General features: G+C 34.5%; 1 protein-coding gene across 7 annotated transcripts; it reads left to right on the top strand.

Annotated features, from left to right (window-relative positions):
- Positions 1-378: 378 nt before the first annotated feature.
- LOC110622842 (pentatricopeptide repeat-containing protein At4g20090) lies at positions 379-10039 on the top strand. Of its 7 annotated transcripts, none has more exons than XR_006352011.1 (5): positions 379-746; positions 2244-4332; positions 5426-5578; positions 6819-7239; positions 9026-10039. XR_006352011.1 is itself a non-coding variant. In XM_021767521.2 (3 exons), the coding sequence occupies exon 2, from the start codon at positions 2318-2320 to the stop codon at positions 4322-4324; it is 2007 nt and encodes a 668-aa protein (XP_021623213.1). In that variant the 5' UTR covers positions 379-746; positions 2244-2317; the 3' UTR covers positions 4325-4332; positions 9026-10039. The 7 variants fall into 7 exon arrangements, 1 of the variants encoding a protein (XP_021623213.1); XR_002489189.2 differs by having other exon boundaries at positions 5354-5578; positions 6819-7065; XR_006352010.1 differs by having other exon boundaries at positions 5354-5578.
- Positions 10040-10450: the final 411 nt, after the last annotated feature.

The raw sequence follows: 10450 nt of genomic DNA, 5'->3' as shown, positions 1-10450 counted from the left end.
GATTTATTCAAATGCATTTATCACTATATTAAATCTATGAGTGTAAATATTTTAATATTTAATTTCTATAATTTTAAAAAACTTATTAGCTGATTTTCAAACTTGTAAAAAGTCTATTAATTAATCTATCAATATTATGAAAATTTTAAAATTTTTTATAATATTTAATAATTAAAATTGATAAAAAAAATTAATTAATAAACTTTTTAAAATATTAAAAATATTTTAATATATTTTTTTTCAAAGAATAAATTAATTAATAAATTTCATATTATAAAAACTAAATAGTATTTTTTTCTTAGATTTATTTTCCCTTCTTAAAAAATTTAGAGCTTATTCCATTAAAATGATAAAAATGGATTTATTTGGCCCACCATACAAAGTATACGAGTAAATTGAAAATTATTTCCTCTTCACATTTTCTGTCAAAAGATTGTCGCCGCCCACTTCTCCCTCAACTTCTCCTTCCCCCGGTTGCAGCTGTGCCAGCACCAAAATACAGCCCCACTGCAACGACAGCCACACGTCGTTTCTCCTTCAGCTCGTTGTTCTCCCATTGCTCGCTGTTAACGCGGTCTTCACTCAGACACGCTGTCCATAGGCCCGCTGCACTTGTCCTCGGTGCTGCTCCTTGTCTTGCTGCTCGCCTTCCTTGCCTCTAGTCCTCTTCCTCAGTCACACCGCTGGTCCTCGTCCTCAGTCACGCTGATGCTCTCTGTGGTGCTTGCCTCCAGCCGCTCGGTGAGGTATTAAATCAATGCCTCCAACTGCAGTTCTGTGTATATTGTTACAGTGATAGTTAGAATACCATAGGAAATTTGAAATGACAGATTTAAAGCAGTTATTTGAAGATGGATTTATAAAATTTGCCCATTGATATTTCCCATTTTGATTTGTATGTCTGGAAATTCGGAATGTGTGTGTTGAATTTTTAGATTGATTGAATGTTTTTGTTGATATAAATTTCTGAGATTTGTGTTTGATGTTTCTGGTGGAATGTGTTTGGCTTTGGGTTCGGGTATTTAACCTGAAGAGCAATATTAGTAGCTAATGTTTCAGCATAATTATTTAGATTTAATTGGGTTAGGTCGGATTCAATATTGTGTTAAACGGATTTGGTACGGATGCTGGTAGTGAAACTTAATTTCTAAATGGATTTGGGACAGGTCTGGATATTGTAGTTATAAATGGGTTCGGATGTGAGTATTCAGAATTTTGCAGCTACCCTACCCGGTACCATCCCTTATGTTTAACATAATTTTTTATAATATTTGATAATTAAAATAAGCCAAATATGCGCCTGATGCATATTAGTTCTTTAATCCATTAACTTTTATTTGGGCTTGCCAATTTATGTTTTATATGAATTAAGTTCAATATTGTAGTCGCCCATTCATTTGAATTTGATTGTTATTTGTGAACATATATGATGGAGTTATGATGAAACAACTCAAGCAAATGGAAAGGAATGGCTGAAACAGATAATTGTACAAATGGATTTGTAGTACAATCCAACAACTAGTAATAGGGTGTTAGCCCAAAATTCTCCAACATAATTCAAAATGGATCTCTGTTTACCCGTATTGATTGTCCTTCTCCCCATATCCAACAACTCCAAATCTTTTGGTGATGGTGGTGGCATTAAGTGGTTGCCATGGAGGATATTGCTGGAAGCATTGCTGGTTGACTCTAGATCTTCTAGGTCGATTCAGTGGTGGCAGAAAGGGCAAGTAAAATGGGTGTTGAGACAAGTATGAATGGATTCAACTTGAAAAGTGCGCTTACATTTAGGAAGCAATTTGTGAACAATTGAGGGCTCATTCTATGAAGAATGGATTCTATGGAGAAAATGGGCTAGAGAAGAGAGAGGCTGAGGTCTGTGGATGGGTATAAGTGATACATTAATGGCAGAATGAGTTGAAATTGGATGGAAGGGCTGGATAGTTAACAGAGGCAAAAGTTAAAGGATGTTTTTAGTGAGTTTTTCATAATGTAGGGATTAACTTGTAAATCATAGTAATATCCACAATTAAATTTTAGATCCCTATTATGTATTGAACAAAAGATTGAGGAGTAGAAGCTTGAGACCACATAGTTGTTGTTTTATAATGTGCAAGTCACCTGCTATTTGTTATCCCTTTCTGTTTTCTCCTCCTCTTCCTACTTTTAACACTGTTTTTCTAATTCACTGTTTTTTTTTCATATATTTTTATTTTAACATCATGCAGCTGTTTGTATGACAGGGAAACTGGGGGAGTGCTGAATCACTTGCCCTAAAGAAAATTAGGTGGATCCAGGACATAACCTTTCGAATCCCATGCCAAAATGTTCTCCATATGCCTCCATTCTCAAGGGCCTCAACCAGGTCAACAACAACTTTTATATGATCCTAAGCAAGTTTCCTTTTCATTTTACACACTTCCATTTTTCAGTTCTTACAGTTCCGCCAAATGGAACTGAACCCCAAAGCCACAGTGACCAGAATAACTCTCTTCAAAACAGTAATGAACCTGAGCCCTCAATATCTGGTAAAATCTTCAATTCAGCCCCAAAAATGGGTTCTTACAAGCTGGGTGATTCAACGTTTTACTCGCTCATTGAAAACTATGCCAATTTGTGTGACTTTAAGTCACTAGAGAAGGTTTTGAATCAAATGAGACTTGAAAACAGAGTATTTATGGAAAGGAGTTTTGTTCTTATGTTTAAGGCTTATGGAAAAGCTCATTTACCTGAAAAGGCCATTGAATTATTTGATAGAATGTCCAATGAATTTCAGTGTAGAAGAACAGTGAAGTCATTTAACTCGGTTCTTAATGTTATTATACAAGAGGGTCTTTATAATCGTGCTATGGAGTTCTATAGTTATGTTGTTGGTACGAAACACATGAATATATCACCTAATGTGCTTAGCTTTAATTTGATTATCAAGGCTATGTGTAAGCTGGGATTGGTTGATGATGCAATTGAGGCATTTAGAGAGATGCCAACTAGGAAATGTGTACCAGATGCTTATACGTATTGTACATTGATGGATGGGCTTTGCAAGGAGGATAGAATTGATGAGGCGGTTTCTCTATTAGATGAAATGCAAATTGAGGGTTGTTTTCCTAGTCCTGTTATGTTTAACGTGTTGATTAATGGGTTATGCAAGAAGGGTGATTTAACACGGGTAACAAAGCTTGTTGATAATATGTTTCTTAAAGGTTGTGTTCCTAATGAAGTGACCTATAACACACTTATTCATGGTTTGTGTTTGAAGGGGAAGTTGGATAAAGCACTTAGTCTTTTGGATAGGATGGTGATGAGTAAATGTGTGCCCAATGAAGTCACATATGGGACAATCATTAATGGGCTTGTTAAGCAAGGAAAAGCTCTTGATGGGGCTCGTGTGTTACTTTTGATGGAAGAAAGAGGGTATCGTGTGAATGAGTATGTTTATTCCATGCTAATTAGTGGGTTGTTTAAGGAGGGAAAGTGTCAAGTGGCTATGAAATTGTTCCAGGAGTCGATAGAGAAAGGATGCAAACTCAACACTATTCTATATAGTGCTTTTGTAGATGGTTTGTGTCGAGAAGGAAAGCCAGATGAAGCTATGCAAATTCTTTCTGAGATGGCAAATAAGGGTTGCAAACCCAATGCTTTCACATATAGCTCCTTGATGAAGGGATTCTTTGAGACAGGTAATAGCCATAAAGCCATTGAAGTGTGGAGAGACATGGAAAAGAATAATTGTACTCAGAATGAGGTCTGTTATAGTGTACTCATTCATGGGTTATGCAAGAATGGAAATGTCAATGAAGCAATGATGGTGTGGGAACAAATGGTGGGGAAAGGATTTAGGCCTGATGTTGTGGCTTATAGTTCACTGATACATGGCCTTTGCAATGCTGGGTTGATAAAAGAGGCTTTGAAACTTTATAATGAGATGCTTTGTTTGGAATCTCATTCTCAACCTGATGTGATCACATATAACATACTTTTCAATGCTTTATGTAAGCAAAGTAGCATATCTCATGCTGTTGATCTTCTAAATAGAATGCTAGATCACGGATGTGATCCTGACTTGGTTACATGCAACATATTCTTGAGAATGTTAGGAGAAAAGCTAGATCCACCTCAAGATGGGAGGGATTTTCTAGATGAACTTGTGGTTCGCCTACTAAAGAGGCAGAGAATTTTAGGTGCTTCCAAGATTATAGAAGTGATGTTGCAGAAGTGCTTGGCACCCAAATCCTCTACTTGGGCAAGAATTGTTCAAGACTTATGTAAACCTAAGAAGATTCAAGCAGTCATTGACAAGTGTTGGAGCAACCTATATTGCTAATGCATTAGGTATACAAATTGTTTATACTCTTACCATGCAGAAGTTGGTTAGATTTTGGATACCATGTGATTTTAGGTCAATAAAGGGTATCAAAAACTTAGTACCTCAATCAATCACTTGAGAGAGATACTTTTTTATGTTTTTGCATTTGTGTGTATTTGTTGGCATACTTATTGTGTATATGTGGATATACAAAATAATAATTTATTCTATATTTTTGGCATTATTTTTTTTTTCGGAGAAGGGGGTAGTTAAGTAATATATGCATATGTGGTAGTTGTGTCTTGTGTAGGCTATTTTTTTGTTTACCTTAGGGTAACCAATTCTGTGGCGAGAAAGACTTGCAGAATGTGTATGTGGATCTCGTTGAGACCATACATTCACTTCTTTCAAGATTACGGAGCTACCTTCTAATCTTAGACCATATTTCCTAATGTATCTTAAGGTAAAAGGTTGAAAGCAACTCTTGTCTGGATCCAAAATATTGGGAAAGATTTGAGTGTGAGATAAATGAAAGATGAGTTCTTGGGGAGTGCATGTTTAAACAGTTTGCTAATTACGTTCTCCAACATTTTTTTTTCTCAATGGAGGTCTGGTACTTCCTAACACGCATTAATCTGTCTCAAATTTGTGTTTACTTGGATTGTATTTGGGGTTTTTAAGAATAGGTGGAGTGGAAAAAGTGGAAGCTTCAAAAATATAAGGAAGGTCTAGATTGAAGGTTTCATTCTTTGCAGCTCAGTTATCAGTGCATTTTTAAGATGATACATCTAGAACTTGGTTTTGAGTTTCTAGTTTTATTAGATGCATAAAATTGATGAAGACTTGAGCGTGTCTTATTTTATTTTACAGCTTCAAGATGATACATTCTGAAATTGGGAGTATAAATTTTTCAATTATCAATCTCTTTTCTTGTTGGTGTTTGCTGATATGAAAAAAAAAAAAAATACATTACTCCACTAATATTATATCTTCCTTCACATATCATTCGTTAATCACATTGCTACCTTTCGTTTTATGTGATTTTAGCTATGGCCCATTTCGTTTTTAAAGCTCCTGGGATGGGTGCTCTTGACTTACCATTGACAAAACCACATGCAGCAGCAGACAGTTTTCTGTATGGTAATGGGCTGGTTCTTTATCGGTTGAGGGAGCTAAAGCTGCAAATGCTTTTCAGATTAGCTTGTTGATGAAGATATTGCTTGAGAGCTTTGTCGCTCCTGGCAATTGTCTCCTTCCCTAATAACTAGATGAGTAATTTTTCAATCCTGTTGAAATTTTTTCCTACTCACAATTGAAGATAGTAGGTTCACTTGCCAAACTTTCATGTTCCTCTCTATCTTCTCGTTGAAATTTCTATTAGCCAAATACATATTGTACCATAGTTTTAAATCGCGGTCGCGGCCACGTTCGCGGTCATGGTCACGGATAACGGAAACAAACCTGTAACGGCCGTAACGTAACGGTCTGGCGTTACGCAAATTTTTTAAAAAAATTTGCAAAGTTCATAAATAAAATGATATTGATTAGATTTAATTTAGAACAATGTATACAAATGCATAATAAACATAAATATATAAAATATAGATTATTTAACTTAAGTTAAACATCATATAGTTTAAAATAAGAAAAATCAACATAATCTTTATAGATCAAGTAAACTAATAGCTCAAAGTATAATTTTAATTCAAAACTAACACTTTAATCCACAAAAACTTACAAAAAAAAGGAAAAAAAACAACAATTAAAAACTAAAATAGATAAAATTTAACTAACTTTTTAGAAGAAATAAGCTTGGAAATAGAGTAGTTTATATGAGAAATATACAGGGAAGATTGAAATTTGAAAGAGAAAGGGAAGAGAAAACTTAAAAAATAGTCTTTGAAGCTGCTGAAAAGTGTAGAAACTAATGAAAATGAGAATAGGGAGCAAAAGATAAAGGATATAAAGGAATTTTAATTATTGGTAACGGCTGTTACTGTTACGTAACGGCCGTAACGGCTGTTATGTCTGCAAATCAGGAGGGAGCCGTTATATAACGAGATAACGGGTAACGGCCCCGTAACGGCCATTATTTAAAACCATGATATGTACACCCTTGTACTTTTTCATATTAGTCAATTAAATACTTGAACTAAAATTATAACCTATTGAATATCTAAACTTACAAGAATTGTAACAATTAAATACAAATAACATATCTCTGATAATTTATAAAAAGAAATTAAAAATAATTTGAGTTATTGTTAAATGTACTCAAAATTTTGCTGATTGGCTATAAATTATCATAAAATGATAAAATTTCTCGTTTAACTTTGTCTATTTTATAAAAATTCAGAGCTTAGTTAAGTGAAGTTTATAATGCAGTCAACAATATGTGATTAATTTTTTTTCTAATAAATTATCAATAATGTGATTAATTTGTATTTAATTGTTATACTCCCTCTATCTATCCCATAATTTTTGTCCATTTTTCCTTTTTTGATTGTTTCAGTATTATGAAAGGCGCGGCCTAGCGCCTGGGGTGGCATTAGGCGGGCGCTGTGCCTGAGGCGTCCTTAGGCGCGCCCTCGCCCTCTATAAAAGGGCTTCAAGCCCTAGACTTTAACAACAACTTCAGTGGCCAGCAGCAGCTGCAGGAAAGAGAAGGAAAAAGAGGGAAAAAAAAGAGGAAGAAAAAGGAACAAAAAAAAGGAAGGAGAGGAAGAAAAAATCAACATTCTAGACTTCAACATACTTAGGTTTCATCCCTTCAATTCATTCTCAACATATAATTCTTTTTTTTTTTGAGTTTATCATTCTCCTTCCTTTCTTTATTCTTTCTCTTTTTCTTCTTCTCTTTCTCTTTACCTCCCCATGGTTAACATACTGTTGCATGCTGCTCTGCCATTGCCAACCAGCCTGCTATTGTGCTGGTATTATTGATTTTTCTTTAACTTTATGTTAATTATCCGTTTATATTATTTTCATGTTAATTAATCAAGTAAATTGAGATTTGTGAATATAGTTAGCAAACAATAATTTAGAGTTTATTGGGAATGTGAATTGTAATATTGTGATTGTTTCACTTTTTATTTTTTTGCACCTCGAGTTGCTCGGGCTTCCCCCTTGCGCCTTGTGCATGACTCCAAATTCCCTTTGCGCCTTGAGCTTTTCACAACTATGGGTTGTCCAAAATTTATTGTCCATTTTCCTTTTTTTATACTATAATAACATATAAATTGACTATTATAAGTCTCTTTAATTTTATCTTATTTCTAAAAAATCCCTTAAATTATTTTAGTATTTGATAAAATTTATTGTCTTTAAAAATGGGTATAATTGGAAAGTTAATAAAAAAAGTGCCTTTATTAATATGTGTGAAAAATAAAGTGTACAAAAATTATGGGATGGAAGAAGTAATTTTTATAAGTTTGGGTGTTAAATAGATTAAGATTTTAGTTTTGGTGGTCAATATGGGTTAATCCCAATTAGTATAAGGGTGTAAAAATATATTTAGCCAAATTTCTATTGTGGGTTTAGGTATCCAGCAGGTTGGACCTATTTGATAGAGTAAGGAACACTGTAACAGTAAAATGGAAGAAAATTGCTGAAGCTGAGATTATATTAGTAAGAATAGAGTTTGACAATATTCCTTTCTACTATATTTTACTCGGAAAGAAACTCAAAAGAACAAGAAAATTAAAATGGTCATTAAGCCCACCAGGAAATAAATCCCGCACTAGGAATGCTAGTCTCAACTTATAGCTGCTGAGTTTGATTTGGATCCCCTTTTTTATTAGCATCTCCAGGTGGATTGTCTCCTTAGTTCCCTCTAACAAACCAACCTATCTAGCTGTGCTTTTCTAGAGTGCTCTCCAAATTTCTCTGCTTCTCTCTTCTTCTTTCTGCAGTATACTTGTAGACTTGGGCTTAAATTCCCAATCCCTGGGCTCATACTGCTGTCCGTCAGCTCTTTGCTCGAATTCATAAGAGCTTCTCAAGGAGCCTTCTCAATTCACCATTTTGAACCCATGTAATATCTTTTTATCTTTGTTAGCAACAACATTATATTTCCCTGAATAAGTCTTCTTACAAGTGTGCTGCTTCTGGAGGCCTTGGGCATTGTTCCAATGTTACTAATTGCTTAAGACTGGATGCTCTTGGATTTCCATAGTATTCGCTCCAGTTTTGTCCACACCATCTGCATGGTTCTATAATTTCTTATATTTGTTATCTTGTTTGTGAGAGCATTATGTAGCTTTCCTTTTGCACTTTCTGCTCTTCAATAGAAGTTATATACCACTATCAATTTGTATTGTAAAAAGATGCTCGAATGAGGAAAAAGTTAGCATCGTGTTTTAATCATGTGGGTGGTTATGTTACATATAAGAGAACCAGGTTCAAGGAGTTAACGGATGTCTGAAATAAGTAGGAGTTCGAGTATAGCAGTTAGGGTGGTCTATAGTAGTTGGTTTGATGCGTGGGAGCTGTTAAAAAGTACTTTGCTGGAGCAGTTGTACAAAAGAATTATCTGTAATTCTGTACAAAGAGCAGCTAAGTAACTGGTGGGGAACATTCAAGAATCATATTAATTCTTTTGCAACCCCTCTTATGTTTTATATCTTCCTATCTATTTTCTTTCTTCTACTTTGTCATGATGTTCCCAAATTTCTCTAACCTTGCTGTTAGAGTTTCTAATGCTAAAATTTTTTTAATCAGAAAAAGTCTGGCAAGGAATTGGTGCAATTTGAAGTGATTCTGGTTTGCAATAATGGCCAGAACAGTGGTGGTTAACTCAGATGCTGTGGGTTTAACAGACCTGAAGGAACAGGTGTGGCTTCTCCTAGAAGAATGAAAAGAGGAATTCCAATGAATTGAGAGAAGTCCTAAGTCAACAGAAAGGATATTAAGCAGTCAGCCCTGGAAAGCTGGAATGCCATTCTTGACGACTTGCTATCCCTAATATCCACTGTGGTGAGTTACAGGGGCAAAGGAGTAAGCAAGGGCGAAGAAGTTCCAAGATATGACGTCAGGGGCTTCTCTCAAGGGTTTACTGAAGATATGGAATTTTCACTTCAAGATGGTAACACTATAACTGTTGCTCATCAGTTTTGCTGAAATTCTTGAGAGTGAAGTAGGATTGTTTTGTCAAATCCAAGAAGCTATTAACATTGATACTTGGATAAAGGATGACGATGAACAAAAGTTTGAAGAGAATATTTCAGAATCTCCCGAGCATTTCAATTGTTACTGTACTGATGATCAAGATCAATCCAACACTTCCATTCAATTTGGGTGCCTTTAAAAGGTATTGATCTCTATTCACCCTTCAATTGAATTGATTCCTCAACTTCAATTGGGATTAAAGATGACATGGGTATTGGGTGTCAACATTGCTGGGAACACTGAAGTCCTGAACAATGAAGGTATCCTTCTTGCCTTCAACTTGTCAAAATTTCTGGAAACCGAAATGGTGTTCTTGCTGAGAATTATTTGATTAAAGGTATTGAAATATTGGTGTTAATTTATGAAGAAGAAAAGTATATAAATCTTGGTGGTATTATATTTTAGTTGAATTTATCAAAATTGACAAAGAAAAAGGGGAATCTAGCTTGCTGTTGGGTCCAAAAGAAAGCTTAGGTTCTTTCTGAAGCATCACAAGAATGTCTGGGCTCAAGTGACTCGTGTTTCTAATATATATAATTCTGAAAGAATTTTCATTTTTCTTTTCAATTTCCCATTGTCCGCAAAGATTTCTACACATGATCTTTGTTACAAATATGTATTTCAATTTTATGTCATCCCCTTACCTGTGGACAAAAAAAAAAAAAAAATCCACAATTACACCAAAAATTAAATTAATTAGAAATATATAATATTATAAATATACCATGTTGATATTCTCTATGGCTTTCCCCAAATTGGAGCCTGTGTAGATGTTAATTATGGGTAGCTTGTTAAAATGAAGTCATTCCAAACTTCACTCAGTTGTGATGGAAATATTTTATCTGTTCTCTTGTTTTAATTTAACGTGTGGAAATAAGTTTTTCCTTAATTTTGTCGCGAACGAAATGATGGTCAATTTGATGTATTTGTTTTATTTAGGACAATTTTATTTGATAATTGATATATCCACATTGTCTC

The sequence above is a fragment of the Manihot esculenta genome, chromosome 9 (assembly GCF_001659605.2).
Source record: "Manihot esculenta cultivar AM560-2 chromosome 9, M.esculenta_v8, whole genome shotgun sequence".
Classification (NCBI taxonomy): domain Eukaryota; kingdom Viridiplantae; phylum Streptophyta; class Magnoliopsida; order Malpighiales; family Euphorbiaceae; genus Manihot; species Manihot esculenta.
Note: the sequence above shows the minus strand (reverse complement) of the source record. Positions and strands in the feature narration are given on the sequence as shown.